Below are 20751 nucleotides of genomic sequence, written 5' to 3' on the forward strand. Positions count from 1 at the left end.
AAAGAGAAAAGCTTCATTCATTCATCTCTTAGACCCCTTATGCCATAGGGGAGCTTTTTCCCCACACAGAAAATCCAAGAAAAACTTGGCACAGAATTTCACTGTACTGATTTCCAAGCCCCATTCTTCCCTAGTGATACACAAGACAAAAAGGACCTTGTAAGAGAACCTTAAATAGAGAAATTGATCATGTCTCTTAGGTGGCAGAACAAGAAAAGGAGTGTTACTCAGACCCTTCAGGGGCATCTAAACACTCAGTGTGAACATCTTGCAGCTGTTAGTTGGGCCACTGTCAGATATAGCAATGCTTACTTAGGATGAAGATTTTATTCAACATAAATTTTATGGGAATGGTAATCACATTGAACAATCATGTGGCTCCTGCAAGTCTGTAGGGAATTGTGCACATGTGGATAAAAAAATCACATTTTTCCTTGAGAGATTGCAAAGAACGAGAATACTGCCCACATAGCTGATGGAAGTGTCTGCTCAACCAACATTTGCTTCTTCACACAACATTAAGCATAAACCAAATTGCACAAAGCAGCATTTCACTTACTGTTTTCTTTGGAAAAGACTATTCATTCAGCAGAGGTAATTTCTTCACCTGGGCCTAGGAAAAAAAAAAGACCGAATAAACACTGATTATCTACACACAGCAACATGATTTATATTTATAAAATGTTTGGCCACAGATTATCAAGATTCAACCATATCAGGTGTGTGGTCAAAAATAGAACTCACAAAAAATGGAGATAAAGAATGTTGTAATATTGAAACACTGCATTTACTTCAGACATCTTGAAGATCCTTTGCATTCTTAAAAGTGAATCTGGTCTGTATTTATAAGCCATATTTATACTTCTGTATAAAATAAATGTATGTGTTTTGTTTTCTGCACTCTTGTAAAACACTTCACGGAAAGCTCAGGTTATCCCAAGAATGAATACCTACATTTATGCTCTTCCTTCTTTTGGTTTTCTTTCCCTTTTTACTCTACATTGCAGCAATTTTAATTAATGTGGCATTGTCTTTATTTCATCTGACTACATACTAGCAAAGCAATTATACTTCTAAAAGACTGCATTTTGCATAAAATTAGTTTCAGGAATTTTGCTTAAAATATGCGGAATTTAATATAATCACATGACATTAAACATTTGAGCAGACTGAGATGTTTTCTTGCATTTTCTATGTCACTTTTTTCCAGAAAACAACACACTTCTCTGCCACTATACATTTTCAAACTGATGACTCCTCTAAAATTGACTAATTTATCATTAATCAGCCTTAACAAGATTAGACATTTAAAATCAATTTCTAGCTTCTACATCAGTCCAAAGCTTTCAGTTTCAAGGAATTTAAATGTCTTTGAATTTAACCTTAGAAAGTTCCAAGACTGGCAAGAACTTGCACTATTAACTGAAACAGAATGAGACCTTGAACCCCTATAAATGCCCAAAGAATTAGACCCACGTCCTGTTGCTGCAAGAAAACATAAACGCCACCCATCTTTGCATGTACATTTGGCTGCATGTTGCTTGCCCTGCCCTCTAGGGAACGGTTGTTGCTGTATTGCAGAGAGGGCAGTGCAATATTTTTTTCCAGACTTTCTCTGATTAACAAGTGATTACAATTTACAGGTACTTCAGTGAGGGCTTCCCAATGGCTGTAGCATGTTGGATCTGGTTGAAAAGCAGCCCCCCCCCCCCCCCCCCAAATGAGAAATGGGCTAATAAAAATTCTAAAAATATCAAAATTTTATGTCTTCCTTGTATGGACTGTACCAGTACTGAAGAAATTCCTAAAACAGGAACAGAGTTTCCCAGGACTAGTTTCCTTGGTATATATTTGCAACCATTAGTAATTTTCAAAGTTCACCAAAGGGTTCTGAGAAGCAGGTAAAGAATACAGCCTTCTATTAAGACTTAATAAAACTTCTGATCACTGTATTTCATCAGATAAACCGTTAAAAGTAATTTTAAATTTTCAAAGGCTTACAGGCTCAACTGACTTGCTGTGTACCTGAAAAATCACTATTTGCCTCACATTCATAGAAAACCGCAACCCAACTTCATAGATAATACACATTAACAAAGATTAGTCTTAGTAGCAGAGAACAAATATTGAACAGAAGAGCTCAAGTCAAGGAAAAAAAAATAAGGTTGCTGTAAACTTTGTGTGATGGAATTGTGGCTGTCTATTACCACAGATGTTCTTTCAAGTCATTAAAGCTCTGTCTCATTCACAGGTGTTGTGTGATGCTGCAGGAACAAAAATATGTGCCCGCCAAATTAAGGTGGACATACTCTGTTTTCTAATGACACCAGTATAGTGCCACTGGCCTAGCAATTGGTTTTAGTTTCAAGCCCAAAAGCAAATCAAAGCTTCCCTGCTCAATTGCACACTGCAATGTAACAGCATTAAGCCAGCATTGCTCTCCCACCCTGCAAACAGCAAGGATTTCTCGAGATGCAAGTGAAATGGAGACCTGTTTTTTCTCTCTCGACTTTTTTACCTATAAATGTGGTCATGACTTCACTTTGCTCTGAGGAAATATTTGCTTATCTTTGCTGCAAAAGGCTTTAATTAAATGCTAATGGCTCCTCTACTCTTTCTGCATCCTCCACAGCAATGTATTTCCTTTCTTCCCTCCTGAAGCTGTGGGGGAGGACAGCAAAGAAGCAGAGCGACCTGAAATTAATAAAGTCAGAGTAAACCACAAAATCCTTTCTTAATTACTCAGTTTCAGAACAGAGGTTGAAAAAAAAGCAGTTCTTTCATTCTCATAAAATGACAAGAGCCAGCAAACAGATGACCAGAGCAGCCCCTTGCGTTGTGATAGCTGACAGAAAGGCACCATCACTCATTATCTGTTCCCAGAACTGCTGATTGAAAGCTCTTGGTTAGTTCAGGTGAGGTGAAGAATGGCAAGACCCGGAGGACCGTCTGCATATAAAAGCATTCACTGAGGAGCTAATACCATATATTTGTCTTTGAACAGAACAGCGTTAACCCAATTGCCTGTTTGTCACCGAGCAACCTCAATGAACTCCTTGAAAGCGACCCTGTGCCTTACATTACATCTGAACCATTTAGGCTGCAAACTGTTATTAAAAACACACATTTAAGGTTTAGTGAAACCATGGTAGCTATAATAAAACTGTGTTTTCTATAGCTAACTTGTTGCAATTAACTTGCTACATCTAAGGTGCCACTTTTCCAGGAAAAGACAAAGAACTAGTCTGGGTGATCCATTTGGGTTTCCTTCTTACAGAAGCAGTTGGAGGTACAATGCCCTGTGATGGGGCTTGATTTTATAGTCAGCTGTGCTTTTTCCAGCAATATGTTTCTGCCATTGTGCACCTACAAATGTCAGACAAGCTGATATGCCATAAAGTGCTGTCAAATGCACAGTAAGACAGTAATTTTTCTTCCTCTGGTGCTCCTATTTTAGCAGCACTATTTGAAAGGTAAGACAGACAGACAGATCTACATTTTAAGATGCCAAACCAAAGTATTCGGAAACCTGAGTCCTCTATAAAAAGCACAGCTAGGGAGCCATCACTGACAGGACAAACTGGTGTGCTAACTCAGATAACCCTGTCAGTTTGCCTCAATGCCGGGACACCTCCCTGAATGAGGAAAGAGTTACCCTGGCTCTGCACAACACTCTCTGCTTGTATTGGCAACCAGGAACTGGGACACCAGTCCATGGCCATGAATATGCTCCAGATTACCAATTAGGCACAAAGTTTCTGTATCCAGTCTGTATTTACTGACTTGGGCAATGATCTGCCCCTGAAAGGCTCTGGATCTCACTACTGTTTTTTTCACTTAACGTATCACCTTAAACAATCTTTCAAGATGTTTTCGATTTTGGGCAAAAAAGGTATTTTACACAGCAGGAGCAAAATATTTTATAGCACCAACAGTGCAATGAGCTACTACACAGCAACAGAAATATGTGTAGGAAAGCCTTGAGGTCACTCCTTTTTTTACAGGCCTCAAACAGCTCTTATTTAGTGCTTGTAGATAGTGTGATGGAGCAGCCCCAGCTGCTGCACGTGATCCCCGATAACACAGCAGCCCAGATAAGCAGGGTGTGTGGGAAGCTGCATGGACAAAGATTCAAGTAGCACAGGCTCATAAAACTCCAGAGTTATTTACTCATTTTTTATAATGGGTAAGTAGAAGAGATTTAGTAAGAGCCAGCCATATGTCCAGTCCTCCCTTATACCTATGTGTATGTTTGGCCTGGCTTACTGCAGGTAGGTGGCTGGGGCTGAAAGTCTTCGTAGCTCCTCCAAAAGAAAAATAAACTTGTGACTAGTAAGGTTACTAGCAAGGCTTCCAACACACAGATACTGTTTTCTATCACTTTCTGTAGACAAACAATGAGAAAATATCATCTGCCTTTGAGAGGGAGCCAGCAGTCACCAAAAAACAAGAGAAGGGAAAAGAGGGGAACAGCAATGTGAGCAGCAGGGATGCAACTTGAGAAGCAGAAGACCAGGGAAGGTTGTCCTGAGTAACTGGCTCTGGGGATCAGAACAGGACCTTCCAAAGCCTTGTCTGCATTGTCAGTTGCTGCTTCAGGCTTCATCTGGGTGACACTTAATGTCATGTACTGTCACGAAAGGCAGGAACTTCAGTCACCAAGGGGCGGAACTAAGAAACTGAAGTGTTACTGTCCTGTGAATACTTTCATTATATGTACAGAGGCAGATGCTGATCCATGTGCCATGCATCTGTCAGCAGGGGCCTCTAGCCTTTCCTGACTGTTTCTTCCCTCTGCTTATATGTAGCTTGAGTCCAAGATGGAAGAGCCCTTGTCATTATCTGCTATGCTCACACTCTATCTTCTAATAAATTCTCACACGTAAGCAGTAGAGCTTTTAATTTCTTTTGCTCACAAACCAAGAACAGAAAAATCCTTTACTGTTCATCACTGTAAGCCCTCTTTGCTTCATGTAGAATACAGGACTTCCTGTTGTTCGTTTTATGTGGTCTCACCTTCTGGTAAAAGCTGTGAACTCAGAAAATCACAGTTCACAGACTCCCTCTCACATCTTGTAGATTGACTTACCACACTTGGGAAAGAGCAGCTAAACAGCAAGAAGGGGGCAGTGGAACTGTCGATCTACAGAAGACCCAGAGAGAAAGTTAGCAACCAGGACACGGTTTCGAAGAGCAGTAACTCAGGGATGAACCTTCTCTAGCAGGATTACTCAGAGCCTGCAGAAGACAGCACGCTGTCACCTGTGCGCCGTCCACAGCCTCTGCAAGGGCTTGTCTGCCACGGGGCCTCCGGGAGGCGGGACACCAGCAGTGCCACAGTACGGCTAATGCCCCGGGGGCTGCCTTCTGCCGGCTTTTGTCCCTTTCCTCTGGAAAAAGGCAGTAGATAAAATGTGGGACCTACAGCAGGGCCTGTCATCCTCGGACAGTGCACAGATCACCGGGTGTGCGAGGTAAAAAGCCATCAGGTAAAAAGCCATTCACATTAAAAGTTCAGAAGTACCTTTTCACTGAGGACAAAGGCAGTTATATTCCAGGATGATGGATTTCTGGCCCTGGAGCGTTACCTTACAACTTAGTGTCCTAGCCCCTTTCCAACGAAGCAGAGAAGCCTATAAGTTAACACGGGCCTCGTTCCACTGAGCGAGCGGAAAGTGTTCCGCTTGAGCAGCGCGCTGCAGCAGCCGCACAGCGCGCACGCAGCGTGCACCGCACGCGAAAAGCCCGTGCGGCGAACGCCGCTTGGCTCCGCGGCTGCTGGGAGCGCCGCGTGCTACCGCCGGCCCTCGGCGGAGCCCGGCGCGCCCGCAGCTGCCGCTGCCCTTCGCCAAGGACGGGGAGCGGGGGCGGCTCCGGGCACGGACAAGGACAGGGCGCCGGCAGCGTGTCCGGCCGGCAGCGGACGGGCCCCCGGCGGCTCCGGGCCGGGCGGCGGCGGCCGCGGCCCCCCCGCACCGCCCCGGCGGAGCCGCCCCTTGGCCGCGGGCGGCAGCCCGGCCCCATAAAGGCGGCGGCGCGGCGGGCGCGGCCCGCAGCGGCGGTGGCGGCCACGGCACTGCACCGCACCAGGTAAGGGTAAGCGCCGGCCGGGCCCCGCCGCCCGCCCGGCTGTGCCAGCGGCGCCCGGGGCGCGCTGCGCTCCGCGGGTCCCGCCGGGCGCTGCCCCCGCTGCTGCCCGACCGCCCGCAGCTGCTCCGCTTGCGGCGTGGGGTGTGCATGCTTGGCTGCTCTTTGCTAGTTCCGTGTTGCGTGGGCTTTTTTTTTTTTTCTTTTCTTTTTTTTTTTTTTCTTTTTTTTTTCCCCTGGCACCGCAAAAGCTCGAGTCACCAAAGTTGCAGAGAGAGTGTTGCTGAAGGCTTAGTTCTTTTCCTAATAAAGCAAAGCAAAAGTTGATTAATTTGATTTGGGTACTCTCCTCCTACTGCTTATTATGGTAAAGATTCCACAATAAAAACTGCAAGAAGATGAGGCCAGCCCAGCTTCTGCTTTATTTTTGGCAGGGCTCTGGAATACCAGTGAGAACTCTGGGAAGCAGAAAGCCATTTATTTAAGTGACAAAGCAAATGCCTTTCTGTGACTCCACAAAACTCTGCATTTCCAGCAAGGACTGCCATCCATCTCAGCAGGGATGTGCTACAGTTGAAGCCCCTTTTTAGAAATATTTAAGCTATCTGGCTTTAAATGGGCCTTGCACAGTGATTTTGATGTCCATCATCTGAGAGGGAGGGTTATGAGTAACTCTTTGCAATAAAACTGTAGCATTCTGATTGAGTACTTGCAGTAGACTTTCAGCATTATCAAAATGGGATTATCAAAAGTTGTTTTAAAGTTAATTCTTGAAGCCTAATGAGGTGAAAAATAGTATGTGCCTCTCTTCTCCCACTTTTCCCCCCTGCTTCAGTCAGCAGTTTACATTAACAGTGCAAAGAGCCCTGTTACTTAGACCTGGGTTCATAGATCATAAAAATATTTCTAAAGGTGCTTTAGAATTTTTATTCAACCAGACAAGTGCCTAAAAAGATCTACTAGTAGTTGTTCAGAGCCACAGAATGATGGCTCTGCATAAAGGTACATAGAATCCCATCTGATGCTCTGATGGGATAGGCAACTCACTTAATATAGTGCTGTCTGTGCTCGGAGATGAAGCAGCTGATCCAGCTCGTTGGAATTTTAAGACCTCACTCAGGGCCTTTAAGAGCGAAGTTCAAGTGGATGAGCACTTCCACTTTAACTGGATCTGTTTAACTCATTAGTAGAATGTTCTTTCCTGTATTTTCAAGAAAATATGTTCAATTAGCTTTCACTAAAATCTGTTTTTCAGAGGTTTGGATAAAGAAAGGACAGTAGATTTGAATTGAAGTTTAGGATTGGCAAGAAATGACTGACTAGTTTCACCCTGCATCCTTAGGTAGAACTGTCAATTTTGATTTAGGCTGCATTGTTTGAAGCTGTGCAGAGATGAGGCTGTGAATAATTAATGGATGAATGGATGAAGTAAATATGCATTCTTGAGAAGCTTCTTATCTGATGTAATAAATGATAATGTCCTGTGTTTCTTCTCCATTTAGAATGATACAGATCTTGGACCCAAGACCCTTGCCCAGCTCCAGCATGCCTGTGGATATGGCCATGCGAATTTGCATAGCCCATTCTCCGCCGCTGAAGAGCTTTCTCAGCCCCCTTGAGGACTGCCAAAGAAAGAACTTTGTGAACAGACTCAAACCTCTCAGGCCATGTCTTCATGTGAAATGTGACTCCGAAGATCAGAAGAGCGACTGGAACCACTCGCCAGCCCGAGCCAAGAAGCGTGTTGTGTTTGCAGACTCCAAGGGGCTGTCCCTGACCGTGATCCACACCTTCTCCGAGTTCCAGGAGCCCTCTGTGTGGGACCTGCAGTTTGACCTCTTAGGCATTGAGGACATAACATCCGACTTAAAACTCCATGAGGAGAAAAACTTGATTCTGGGTTTCCCTCAGCCCTCAGCTGACTACCTGGACTTCAGGAACCGTCTACAGATGAACCTGGTCTGCCTGGAGACCTGCGCTCTGCAAGAGAAGGTGCTGTCAGGTACTGTGAAAGTAAAAAATGTGAGCTTTGAAAAAAAGGTTCAGGTTCGTATTACTTTCGATACATGGAAGACCTACAAAGATGTTGAGTGTGTGTACATGAACAATGTTTACAGTGATTTTGAAAACGATACCTTCTCATTTACCATTGATTTCCCTCCTGCCGTTTCCACTGAAGAGAAGATAGAGTTTTGCATTTCTTACCAAAGTGGAGAACATACCTTCTGGGACAATAACGAGGGTCAGAATTACAAAATTGTACATGCAGGGTGGAAGCCTAATGGTGTTCAGATACCATCTGCCAAAGAAGGCTATGTAGATCTTCAGGGTTCAAGAAGAGGACAAGAGAGAGAACCTGATCAGCTGGGCAGTCCAAGGCTGTCCAGTGGCCTCTTTCCCCGGTGGCAGAGCGTGGGTCAGATTGAAAGTTCATTACCATACTGGTGATCCACACTGCCGAGGAAGCACCCTGCCATTTGGCAACAGAACAGTGCTGGTTTTTTGGTTCACATACTGCATGGTGAAACCACCTGGCAGGTTTTGTTTGCTGTCTGAACAAATCCAATTGTTCATTAGACCGTGGGACTTGTTAAACCATATTATGCTCCTGAAGTTCTTAGCCAACCCTTATCCTTGGAAGGAAAGAAAACCAAGTTGCAACTCACGTATGCTATGTACTATAGGAGTAGCTTGCCTCTATCTCAAGTATATGCTGCTTTCTTCCTGCTGTCAGCTCTCCTGGGTCACGAGGAGGGAGACTTGCAAAGTAGTATGGAAGGCAATGGTGTCTCAGCAAGCTGTGGTAACTGTGTGTGAAAGTATGTGTGTGCACGGGGATAGAAACAGAATGTCACAACTCATTTTGCACCTGTCAGGAGTGCAGTTGATGCTGTCAGGAGCTTGCTGTGACCCTTTACATGCTTGTAGCAAAGGCAGGTAGGGATGCATGGCAAAGATTTGTGGCTTCAGTAGATGTTGATAAACTTGGAGAGGATAATGGAAAAGTGGGAAAACGGGAAGAGGTAGAATGTTTTACATAACTTGGAGATGTGCAGTGTTCTGATTACTTCTTTCCAAAGCTGTTTTTCTAAATCTCAGAGGAAGATGTATGGGATGAAAAGGAGACTAGAGAAAATGATGCAGAGTAGTAGAAGTGACCACTGCTTTAAGAAGGCATCTCTGTCCTTACTGTCTTTGGGAAGCCTTGCATTTGATATCAAATGTAATCTTGACTTCACCATCCTACTTATTTAGCAGGCAGATGGTTGCCTTTCAACATTAAAAGAAAAATGTGCCTTTGAAAAAAATTTAAAGCCACCCTAATATGTCAAAAATGGGGGTGGGCAACAAAACAAAGCAATTGTGAATTTCCTGCTCTATTGTATCATTAGGTGATTCCACTTATCACCTGATCTAACCTTACAGCATCTGATGGTCGAGTATCCTGCTCCTAATTGCAACGTTAGCCATGACTTTTCACAAGTAACACAGGCAAGGTCCTTCATATTGAAGACAGTGAATTAGCTGCACTTTGTGAGAGCTAATTTCTTTAAAAGAGCAGGGTTGTTACTAGTTTTTTCTAAACTGAATATAGGCTTGCACAGAGAAAAACTCTTCTGGTTTATTTTACCTCATTTTTTTAAAGTTTATTTTTTTTAGACTTTAGTAAACTAATATATATTTTGTATCTGTATGCTTATAATTTAGCTTTCTGAGCTGTCAAACTCTAAATGTTATCTGGGTTTCATGCAGGACTTGTGTGAGAAATTGTCTAGTACATGCTCAGCAAGGTGTGAATGCTGACACACCTTTTAGCTATACAGAAATGGTGTTAACATCAAAAAATAAATCACATTTTTGTCCACGGCTAAGAAGTACAATAGCCTGAGTGTGAAGCTACTTACAATGCAGCGAGATGTTAAATACTAAGGTGAAATAAGCTTCCTCCACTAATTGCACTTTTCCTTATGTAACCGTTGCTGTTATGTGTAAACTAGCCATTTTAAGAATAAATTTTATTTTGATACATCTGGTTCTCACTGTGTCAGCTCAATCTATTTTCTCAGCTTCGGTAAAACAAACTTAGCTGTGATACAAGGTACAAGCAGTTTGTTCTGTGCCATGAGATCTGCTAAAGCTGGCTGTGGTATGGCATCTCAGGTCAGAAGCTGGCATTACCCTGAAAATGAAATCCAAGCTCTTCACTAAATGGGAGATCCTCAAAAGTTCCTCGCAAGTTGTATCATTTTAAAAACCACTGTATCTCACTAAATTTACCCGGAATATTTTGATTTGACAGATTTTGTCAAGAGTCTTGCTTTGCTGTGGGCGAGTCTGGCAGCAGTGTATCTTAATCTGAGGGCCAGACTTACCTGCTGAGCTAGAGCATATGTGATGCGTGGATGGGTGAATCTAGGCAGCAGCACTTAATGTTTTCTGGCTTGGTTTCACCTTAACTTGGCTAGTTGTGCTCCTCCTGCAGCTATGCTGCTGTTTAGGGTAGTGGGAGGTTGTACCCAGCAATTCACGGCACTGCCATCAGTCCCAAAGGGCTCCCTGCAAGATGCAGTGTCTGCTCTGAGCCAGCCATGCACCTCTGATGCTGCAGCGTGGCCTCACAAGCATGAGAAGGGAGATAAGGGTGGGGGTGGCCCCAAGGGCCCTTGTCCCCTGGGGCATGAGCAGAAGGCACCCCTACTCCTCCTCCATGGCCATGGACTGCTGCACAGAGGGGGATTTCTCAGTACATTAACTCACTGACAAGATGCAGTTTAATTCGGTCTGCTGCATGCAAAGTCAAGGGTTTCCAGGAAGAAATCTAGCTTTAATTGTGAAAAAGCAATTCCCAAAAGGCAGAAGACACGAAGCTAACAGCAAGTTGCTGACCTGAGGAATTAATTTAGTGCTTCCACATGGCTGGACACAGACCCCACCTACCTATCTACGAGTCAGTTACTAAATTCACTGGGTCTTAGTAGGCAGGAGCTCTTACGTACTGGACCACCAGGTCACTGCTCTAGGGAAAAAAAAAAAAAAGGGAACTAAAGAGAAATTTGTAACTTAAATGGCTTGAAGGCTGCTCTGCTTCAATGTGAAATTTGGCTTCAACAAACCAGATGTAAGGCTACTGGGTAAAGCAGAAGCCCTCTAGCATGAGGAAAAGCAGCATTTCTTGTCCTCCAGCCAGGCTTTGAGACCAGCCAGCCCAACTGCCTTGCTCCTGACTGAGACATAAATCACTTAAAAATACCAGAAGACAGATTCCTTTGACCCAACTCTGGCTTTAAGCCAGCTGCTTTGCAAAGATGCCTTGCAAGGTTCTACTTGCCCAGCAGAGAGTCAATGTGGTGCTGCAGTGTCACTGAGCAGCTTCAAAGCCCTCCCTCAGCTGAAAGAAGAAATCCTTTGCCCTTTCTCCACTCCCTACCAAAGCAACAGTTTCACTCCTTCCTCTTTTAAAACAGCTCAAGCTCACATCCATCAGAACAGCAACAGGCTCCTGGAGAAAAGTATTAGCAACATTAAGGTGTATTAACTGAGAAAAACACTAGACTTGCAAATCTTTTTATCAAAAACTGAGAAAAACATCACCATTGGGAAATTGTCTTAGCATCTTATATGCTGCCCTTTCAGACATATCTGTTCCAAAACCTGAAGGTACAAAGCAGATATGGTCCTTGGAAAAAAAAAAAAACAAAAAAAAAAAACTTGCAACCTGTGGCATCATCTCATTCTCTTAGGAAGTCACTCTTTCAGCTGCACTGTAAATCTGTATTTCCACACTACTGTGACAGCAGTGAATAACTGGATTCACTCCTGTACCTCTGCAGTGTCTGACTTTCAGTTATAGCCTATGGGTGGCACAATGCTTGCAGACTTTATTCTTGAAACATGAGTGTTTCAAGTTGGGTTCCCAATAGCTGTGCTCGCTTCTGAGCGGCTAGATCTAATTTTGCCATGCAAAATTAAATTAAAATTTGCTGGTATTTTATATTAACAAAGATCTATCACCCTGGAAGATCTGTGTCTGAACATTTCCTGAGAACATAATTAGAATTTTCACGGGCAATTAGTGAATGTCTTTTTCTGTAGTTAAATATAGCTAAGCAAATCACCACAATTTAGATGGTAAATCTGGTATATTAATGGTAATGTGGTAGATGTTACGATATTAAATATGCAATATGGTATTAAATAAAGCAACAACTCCCATCTCTCTCAGACACTTCTGAGATTTAAAATGAAATGTAATCAAGAATAAAATATTTCCATGAGGCTAAAATAAAAGAAAGTAAGAATGTGCTAAATCCTCTTGAGAGGTCTCTGCTCCTATTTCAAGAACTACCTGTACTTCAGCCTTTGCTGCCTGGCATTCACTTCACCTATTCTTACAGCCCTTCAGTGATGGTGGCTTCCAATTATTCTTTCCTCATCTTGAGAGTCTCCTCAGGTCTTCACCTGATTAAGATTAAGTTCTTACCTTTTTGTTTTATTCTACATAGGCAAGAAGAAACACCTATTTCTTTCTTTTTACAATAGCCTGTAATGGCTTGAGGGCAAGGAACAGTTTTCTCTCCTCTCCCTACATCCCCTCTCTAAGCTATGTAACACTTCATTTCATTAAAATGAATATTTTGACTTTCCAGCCTTGTTTGGAAAGAACCTGTTAGAGCTTTGAATTTTTCTTAATGCAGAAATACTCTTGACTAGCACTGGCAAAAGCCTCATGGTGTGGTCCTCAACGTGAAAAAACTTAGCACAGCTCAGTACCTATTTTTCATTGCTCAACTGGCTTCATCTTTCTCATTCAGAAAGGCCTGGGGAATGTACAGCTCATTTCAGTGCTCCAGAGCCTGTCTGTGAAGCTCGTGACAGCTGGGCAGATTGAATCACTGATGCACTTCACTGACCATTTATTCTAACGATGGCATTTCCTCCATCAAAAACATTTGTCTTTTTCCTGTTCCTCCTCCCTATATTGCAAACTGCTCCTAACATTCCAGCCTTTGTTTACCTCTTTTCTGGAATAGTCATAAAATCAGTGAGCTTTCCTTTATTCTACGTGAAGTACAGCATTCTCTACTCCAGTAACAAAATTCATGTGAGCTTGACAGGATTGGTGCAGGGAAGGACTACTGACGTTTGTTTTTGCCGTGCTCGCTGCGGCTGGGCCAGTGTCAATTCTGGTAAGCGCACCTTTCAACCACCGAGGTAGAAAATACCAGGGTTTATTCTGGTAAGGCAAAGCCTGAACAGGGCACAGTGGGGCTGCTCCTGGGCCCTGCAGCCCGAGGGCACAGCAGTCCTGTACCTGTGTTACAGCCCCAGGGCTCTTTGAGCACAGGGGGAAAACAAGGCTGCTCAACAGCGAAAGGCTTGGCTCTCTGCCACGGGGACTGTCAGTAGGATTGTGGTTACAGTAAGCGGACAACCAGATTCAGGGGAAAGGAGTGAGTATCCAACAAGCAACCAAACATACCATAGCAGAAACTGTAAGGGTGCCAGACAAAGAAATTGGTCTACAGTTTACTATTTGTAAAAAGAAAAAATTAGGGAGGAATTAAATAAAATTGTTCGCCTCAAAGGTGTTATTGGGGAAAAAATCTGCTATCTCTTCATATTTCAGGTCATTGTATTATTTTATATGGTTTGGACCTGCAGCACTTCAAACCTTACTTTCAGGTACAATATGAAAGGGGCTGTTGCTACAGACTTGGCAATGAGAGTGTTAGGGCAATTCCCCTCGCTTGCAAAAATGGGAAAACAAAACAAGAACCTTCACACAGCAAAACTCCTGCCCTAAATAGTCCCCTCACCCCTGAATCACACACGCAACAGTAGTTAACCATGAAGTCGTATCTGCGAAATTATTCTACCAAAAGCAAGTATCGCAATATCTTTTTTTTCAAAAAATGTCTGTTACTGATGCCCCTTTGAGAAAACAACATTTTAACAGAGTATGCAGCAAGCATCATTAACTGAAATCAGCAGAAGGCCGGGGTGAGGTGGCTCTTTGTCCGTGTTCTTTTGGTTTTGTTTGTTTGCGGTTTTTTTAAGTGCTTTTCTTCACAGAGCTTTGTCTTTTTCTCCTGCCTTCTCACTCACGATCTCCCTCCGTTTTTCCTTGCCTGGAGCTAAATCAGTATTGAAACAGGAGACAGATAAATTCTCAAAGCATCCAGCCTTACTTTGGCCCAAAAGTGAATAGAATTTATAGAGATGTACCAACCTTCAAACGCAAACCCATAACACACCAACAAAGCTAAAAGACAACCCCCCAGTTCTTGTTCTTAATTTAAAGCTGATTACACACTGCAGGTCTACCAGGTGAGGTGCTAAGAATGTTATGGTACAGCTCAGACATCATTGACTTGGCTCTGAGCACCAGAGCACATCCACTGATCCCAGGAAAATAGATCTGTCCATAAACTCAGAGCTCAGCCACAACCCTTACCAGCCACCCCCCTTCTACCCATCAGAAACTCAGGTCACACGCTGATAGAGCACAGAAACACAGAGGAGCTGCAGAGTTGGATGGGGAGAGTTAAATATGATTTTTGTGTTCAGGTGACACAGTCATATGTCAAATATTGATGCCCTTCAAACTCTCCACCTAGGAAAGGCAAGTAATGGAAAACCTCCTAATATTTTCTGCTCCACTTTCTTGTTTTCTTGGAACAGTCACATTCTGCCATAGCCCAAACCAGCCTGTGGTCTCTGTGTCTGTAACTATCACCTCAGCAGCTGCACCACCAAAAGCATTTCCCTTTGCTCTGCATTGGGAAGTCAGGAAAAGTTAACTTCCAAACCACCCTCCTTAGCCCTAGAGTTCCTTTTCTTTTTCTATCAGGCCGTAAAATCCTCCTTTTCTTACCTGCCATAATCTTTTGGAAGACCGTGGTTGTCTGAATGTCTGGAAAATATCCTTTTCAGAGGTCTGTCATCATCTTTGTTCAGGAAGGACAGCCAGCAGGATATAATCACAGTACAAAGGAACCTTCAGCTGGTGCAAAGGCAACCTCAGCAACTGACATAGGTGGAGTTAGGATCAGTCATAGTGCCAAAGGACAGGAACTAAGATCCACTTCCAGTAGCAGGAGATGGAAATGATGCTTTAGGGGTAGCTGTTTGTTATTGCAGGAGCTAATTTCCTGCAAACCTGGTGTCATCCTGGGGGTGGTGGGTGAGTGCTGCACTGGCAGCACCTGAGAAAATGGGCATAACAGGTGCTGCTTGTATGGCACACATGGTGGTTATCTCCTAAATAATAGAATTACATTCCTTCTCCTCCAAATCAAACCTTTATCATGCTGAAGAAAAACAAAAGGCGTGTTTCACAGGCTCCTATTTCTGCATCCTACGTGTACTGGTGGGACCAGTTGCCCAGCTTTGTGCATTGAATCATGGTGAAAGCATGAGGTCAAGCCATCAACAGAGAAGCAGCTGGGGCTGAATGCAGTGCAGACCCTGCTGGAGTAACAGCTGTGGTACAGAGCACCTCTACTCAGCTGGATGAGAGCAATCAGGCACTACACTACGTGATAGGAATCTGCTCCTTTATTGCAAAATCCATGAGCAGCTGAGTAGTGAAGAACTCAACTCTGATATTCATTTTAGCTCGTAATTAGGAAAAACCAGTATTTTTTATTTTTGGTGAACTGCAAATATAAATTATTGTATTATTATTCTCAAGATTGGTTACATAAATAACATTGCATTTTATTCTATACAGTGAAAAATATGCTACCTCAAATATAAAATGTCATACAAATGCCACCAATGTTCACCCTGGGCATGTGCAAGTTAAGGTGTGATGTAGCTACAGCCTCAAGCAGCTGACTGACAAAGAAGGTTGTGCTGGATTTCTCCCCCTCATGCTACAGTCATTATTCAGAAGGGGGGAAAAAAATTAGGGATGAAAAGTGTTTCTGAGATCACATCCTGCTAGCTGGTTATTAGAACTCCCATCTTACTTCTGCCAGCTCCAGGAGAACGCCCAGGGCAGGGTCATGGTGGCTGTGAAGTCGTTCACCCTGTAGTCTTTCTTGTCTCTTGTGGTAATATGGGGAAGAATTGCTTTCTGTCAGCATGGCAGTGATGAAGAATCACAGAATCAAAGAGAGGTGATTCTGAATCACAGGGTCACAAAGAGAAGTCTATGTAGTCATTTTATATGATCAGTCACCATTCCTAAAAGCTCCTTAGACAAGGAAAATTTTACTCTTTAGGACCTATGGTTCAGAGGTATGTACTAATGCCTTCTTCAGCCACTGGTGAAGATATTGTAATGCCTTTACAATGAATAATTAGGCAGAGACATACATTTATAGCTAATTATCTTGTTAGGGCAGCAAGAGCAGAGTTAATTCCAAATGCAAAATATCGCCCCCCCTTCATTTCCATATGGATTATATTAGCCCCTCTGGTGTCTTATTCCTCTTGGGAGCCTTTTCAAAGACTTCTCCGCTCTGAGATTTAATGCCTGGCATTGCTGACCTGCAGAATTTAAAATGAAAAGTGTATTTGCTACCTTCTGTTTTTAGATTAGCAATAGAGAAAGTGGTCCTCGACCTGCACATAAAGCCAGAAGGGTCCAAGGGACTCAGCTGCAGTGTGAGCAGAGTGGGGAGAAGAAAGCCCATTGCAGGCCAGACCAGAGGGGTGGTAGAGGCTGAAGTCCCTCTGGAGCTACAGGAGCAACTGGAGGAGAGGGAAGCTGTGGATAAAAGCCCTATCAAATGTTCATTGCTGGCTTGGAGATCTGTTGAAGTGTTATTTCAGAAGCCAAGAGAAGAGTGGTTTTGTCTATAGGCCAGGAAAGGATTGGGTGGCAGCTTGACTGATATCTGCAGTTAGTGATCAAGTGCTTTGAGGAAAGAGTAAACCCCCACAATTTTCACTGGACGTTTCTGATGAACAAAACTAAAAATCTGTAATTAAAACAGTACAGAGAAAAACAAGAGAGTTTTTTCCACTTTCAATGGGACATTATTAACAGCTCTAGTGTTTGCTTTTTGAAGTGGTCTACAGATAGTTTCCAGACACCACTGTACCTATTTTCCAATTTTTCTTGTTTACAGAATGTTTTTTAAACTCTCAAGGCATAACTATTAAAGCAGTACTTACAAAAAAAGTTTCTCATGACACTTTGGATTTTCTCAGACAACAGGGCTACCACACCACTCTTGCATGACTAGAAACCAGAATAAATTCCTAGTATTTTAACTCTATTTTTATACCGTTCTTTTGGTAAATAGAGCAGTGTCATTCACAGGTGCATAACCTGAGGCTTAGGTGCCAGAGGCTTATTTGCCACAGGTCTAAAATATACTTGGGACAGTGGTGGGTTTTTTTCATCTATGGTTTCAATTTTTGTCAGAGCAATTTCTTGCTTTTCCTGCTCTGAGTCACAAGTTAGTGAGAACAGAAAGCAGCTCCTGAAGTAATTTACATAAGGGTTTATTTGTGTGCCTTTCTAGCGACAGATCTGCACAGTAGTTTGGGATGCATTCTTTCTCAGTTGAAGTTCTGGCCTCCCACAAATAACCTTTCTTGTTACTATGAATTTGCTGGGTTTGTGATTACACTGGTGAGGGAGAAGTGTCAGTAGGGCAGTTCCTCTAAAACTCATGCCAGTCCTGCTGGAAGTGACTTTGGCTCCTTATGTTCAAGCATCTTTTGTTCTCCAAAGGGCATTCCTTTTCAACACCATGAGCCCACATGATTTCTTGGACAGTTTGGATTTTCCTTCACACAATGGTGCAAATTAAGTGTCTCTGGCCTTCAGTAAAATTGGGAAATGTGTGACTGCCTCTCAAACTGGCAAGAAGCACAACAGTGGAAAAGGACAGTGGACTGAAGTCCCTGGATATTTTCCACCATCCGGCCAGTAATGCTTGCCACAGCTCCTCACTTCCCACGCCAGCTGCCAAGCAGAGCCCCGTCAGCTCCAGGGGAAGGACTAAGGGGAAGGCTGAGCTACTGAGGGCTGGATTGCAGCTCAGTGCTTCTAGAGGAAATATTCCTCTGCTCTAAGGAGATGCTGAAATAGTTAAATAGTTGTACTGCCAGCATCTGCTTCCTCTTAGACATCTATTTTGCTCCTACATTTGACAGATGGACCAGTGATGGGGAGATGAGTGCTGAGAGCCTCCCGCTAATTTCACTGATTTGGAAACAAAACTGAGAAATACATATATTTTTATCTCTCATTTCTTTCACAGGCGTTCTACTCCTTCATTCAGCAAGGCCGGAGCTACAAATCAATCTTGGATTTTGTTTAGCAAGGAGTGAAGATGGAGGTGTGGCTGATCTAAACCATTTCACCTGTTTTCATGTTTCTGCAGGCCTGAATATTTCAAACACAATTAAAAATGTATTCTTGGTGCAAAGACTGCTTCTGAGGTAGAAGGAGCTATTTTTCAATGTCCAGCTGAATTTCCAATTCTATTCCAAACATGCAGTAAACAGTTAAGATTTCTCTTGGATTGCTCTCAGTTCTGTTGGTCAGGTGACACAATAATTCTGCTATTGTGCTTGCCCCTGTTCTTGGGCTTCCTACAATTTTTCCTGTCATACACCCTCGATTCCCAAACTTGCTGTGGATCTATTCTCACCTCCTGCCCTGCCTGAAATTCACAAACTGTACGTGCGACTGTGAATCAGCCGTAATTACACTTCATCCGTAGGAAAGACAGTGGTGAAGGAGTTGGAGGCGATTCAGCAGAACACTTTAGTGGCAATATCACTCTGGAAATCATCACACCGGAGTCCTCAGGTGAGGGCCTCACAATCACAGATCGTTGTGTACTAGACAGCCATCCTCAAGGCTTTCTGCAGCAGACTGAAATTTGCTGTCCCATTATACTTAGACTGCCAATCAAAGCACCATGGCGGGGCAGGGATAGCGCCTAAGTACTGAGAGCAATTTCCCATTTGTTCTACGTGGCAAACGTTCTCTCGATTCTCACAAAACACAGCACTGTAGTTAGAAGTCATTTGAATCTGATGAGTCAGAGCACATACTATTATTCTGGCACAACTGAGGCACTAGCAATTAAACCTTATTCTCCTGTTGTTCTGCCCTTTTAATCACTGCCAGTTCTCGTGTTTCTGGCTTATTGGTTGCTCCGAAGGAGCTGGAGGCAGACAGCTGATCGGGTATCACAGAGATGTGCCATACTGATGTCAGTCTAACTGCAGAGTTCAAATCTACTGTCTGACCAAAAAGGATTGGATTTATGTAATGAATCCACCATGGGGTTATGTTGCCACATTCATTAAAACAAGAGGAAAACAGCACTGCATACCAGCATCATAAAAAGAACCAGCAGTTAATTGAGTGATTGGCTTAGTTAATTTTGTTATAAATTACAGTAATTAGCAGCGTAAACCAAAGCCAACGTAATTTCATCCAAAATGTAACTATTTCTAATTTCTTTTTAACGCTGCATGGCTGGGAATAGCTGAGGGTGAGCCGTCACCGGACTGGGCTGCACAGAGCAGGCTGTTCCGTGGGACGTGTAAGTCTGCATGTTCCTCTCCAGCCCTGCCAGCACTCTAACCCTGGGTGTGGCATCTTCCTTTCTGGTCTCCACTTCCAAACAAAGTCTAAGAATTACATGATACTTTGTACAAGACACATCAATAAAGGGTCAACACAAGAACAAGAAACTCCTAGTTTGTGGCTTAAGACATGCAATACTTTGCATATTTTTCCTGTAAGTATTTTGCAGCAATGACATGCTGTCCTCACAGTGCTTTATAAGGCCAAGGCACAATTATAATTCCTTATCTTCTAAGTATGTATAATACCTTGAACAGCATTTGCAGATTCTAATAAAGACAGTATATTTCATGGATGTTCTAATTTTACAAACCCACATTTCGTTTTTTGTTTATTTAGTATATCCTCCAAACATTCTCTTTAACACAGACGTTATTTTGAACACATTTCAGAACTGAAGTACTGGGGGTTTAGTGTCAGCAGAAAAGACTGACTGAAGGCCAAGTAGGGAAAGATGTGAGTGGAATGAGAACGCTTTGGCCATGCAGGGGTGGGGGGTGGGGGTGGTCAGGGGTCACATTCAAGAGCAGATGTAAAAGCTGCTAAGCCTATTACTGGATCTAAAATATGCAACAATTTTTCCCTAAATTCAGAACTGAGACTTCTCTTCCTAAGGGGAAACAAGGCATTTCAGGAATAATTTTGTAAAAGCTACATGGTTATGGAAACCACTGAAGTTAGCCAACATGAAAGTGTGTGTTAAGTCTTGCTCCTCTCAATAACTTATTTTGCATTTTGCTAAATTGTACTTCAAAATTTTCTCTTAATTCACTGCTGCCAAATGCTTTGATGTCTTTGGCTTTCCCTCTTTTTCCTAGAAGCTTGAATTAAAACCCACCAATCTCCTTTCAAAATTCCCATTTCTGTCAAATAAAAGGAACAGAAAGAGGGATATAAAGATAGCAGAGAGAGACTAAGATTAAATGGAAATGGGATTTTGGTAGTTTTTCTCTGATAACTCCATCATTTCCTCCCTCTCAGGCACTGAACCACAAACTGGTCCTTCAGCAAGCATGGAGTTACCGAGTTTCTGCTCAGCACTTTTCCATCCTGCAGGACTCTGTCATCAGTGCAGGCATCCAGTGCATTAAGGAGCA

General features: G+C 43.0%; 1 protein-coding gene across 1 annotated transcript; it reads left to right on the forward strand.

Annotated features, from left to right (window-relative positions):
* The first annotated feature begins 6016 nt into the window (after positions 1-6016).
* Positions 6017-10116, forward strand: PPP1R3C (protein phosphatase 1 regulatory subunit 3C). The gene is made up of 2 exons (XM_066191218.1): positions 6017-6090; positions 7590-10116. The coding sequence occupies exon 2, from the start codon at positions 7591-7593 to the stop codon at positions 8533-8535; it is 945 nt and encodes a 314-aa protein (XP_066047315.1). The 5' UTR covers positions 6017-6090; position 7590; the 3' UTR covers positions 8536-10116.
* Positions 10117-20751: the final 10635 nt, after the last annotated feature.

Source organism: Chamaea fasciata, unplaced genomic scaffold, assembly GCF_029207755.1.
Source record: "Chamaea fasciata isolate MVZ Bird 193981 ecotype frontalis unplaced genomic scaffold, bChaFas1.0.hap1 SCAF_9, whole genome shotgun sequence".
Lineage (NCBI taxonomy): Eukaryota > Metazoa > Chordata > Aves > Passeriformes > Sylviidae > Chamaea > Chamaea fasciata.

Bases quoted from the DNA above. Each gene is read 5' to 3' on its own strand.
- PPP1R3C (XM_066191218.1), top strand. From the start codon at position 7,591: ATGATACAGATCTTGGACCCAAGACCCTTGCCCAGCTCCAGCATGCCT.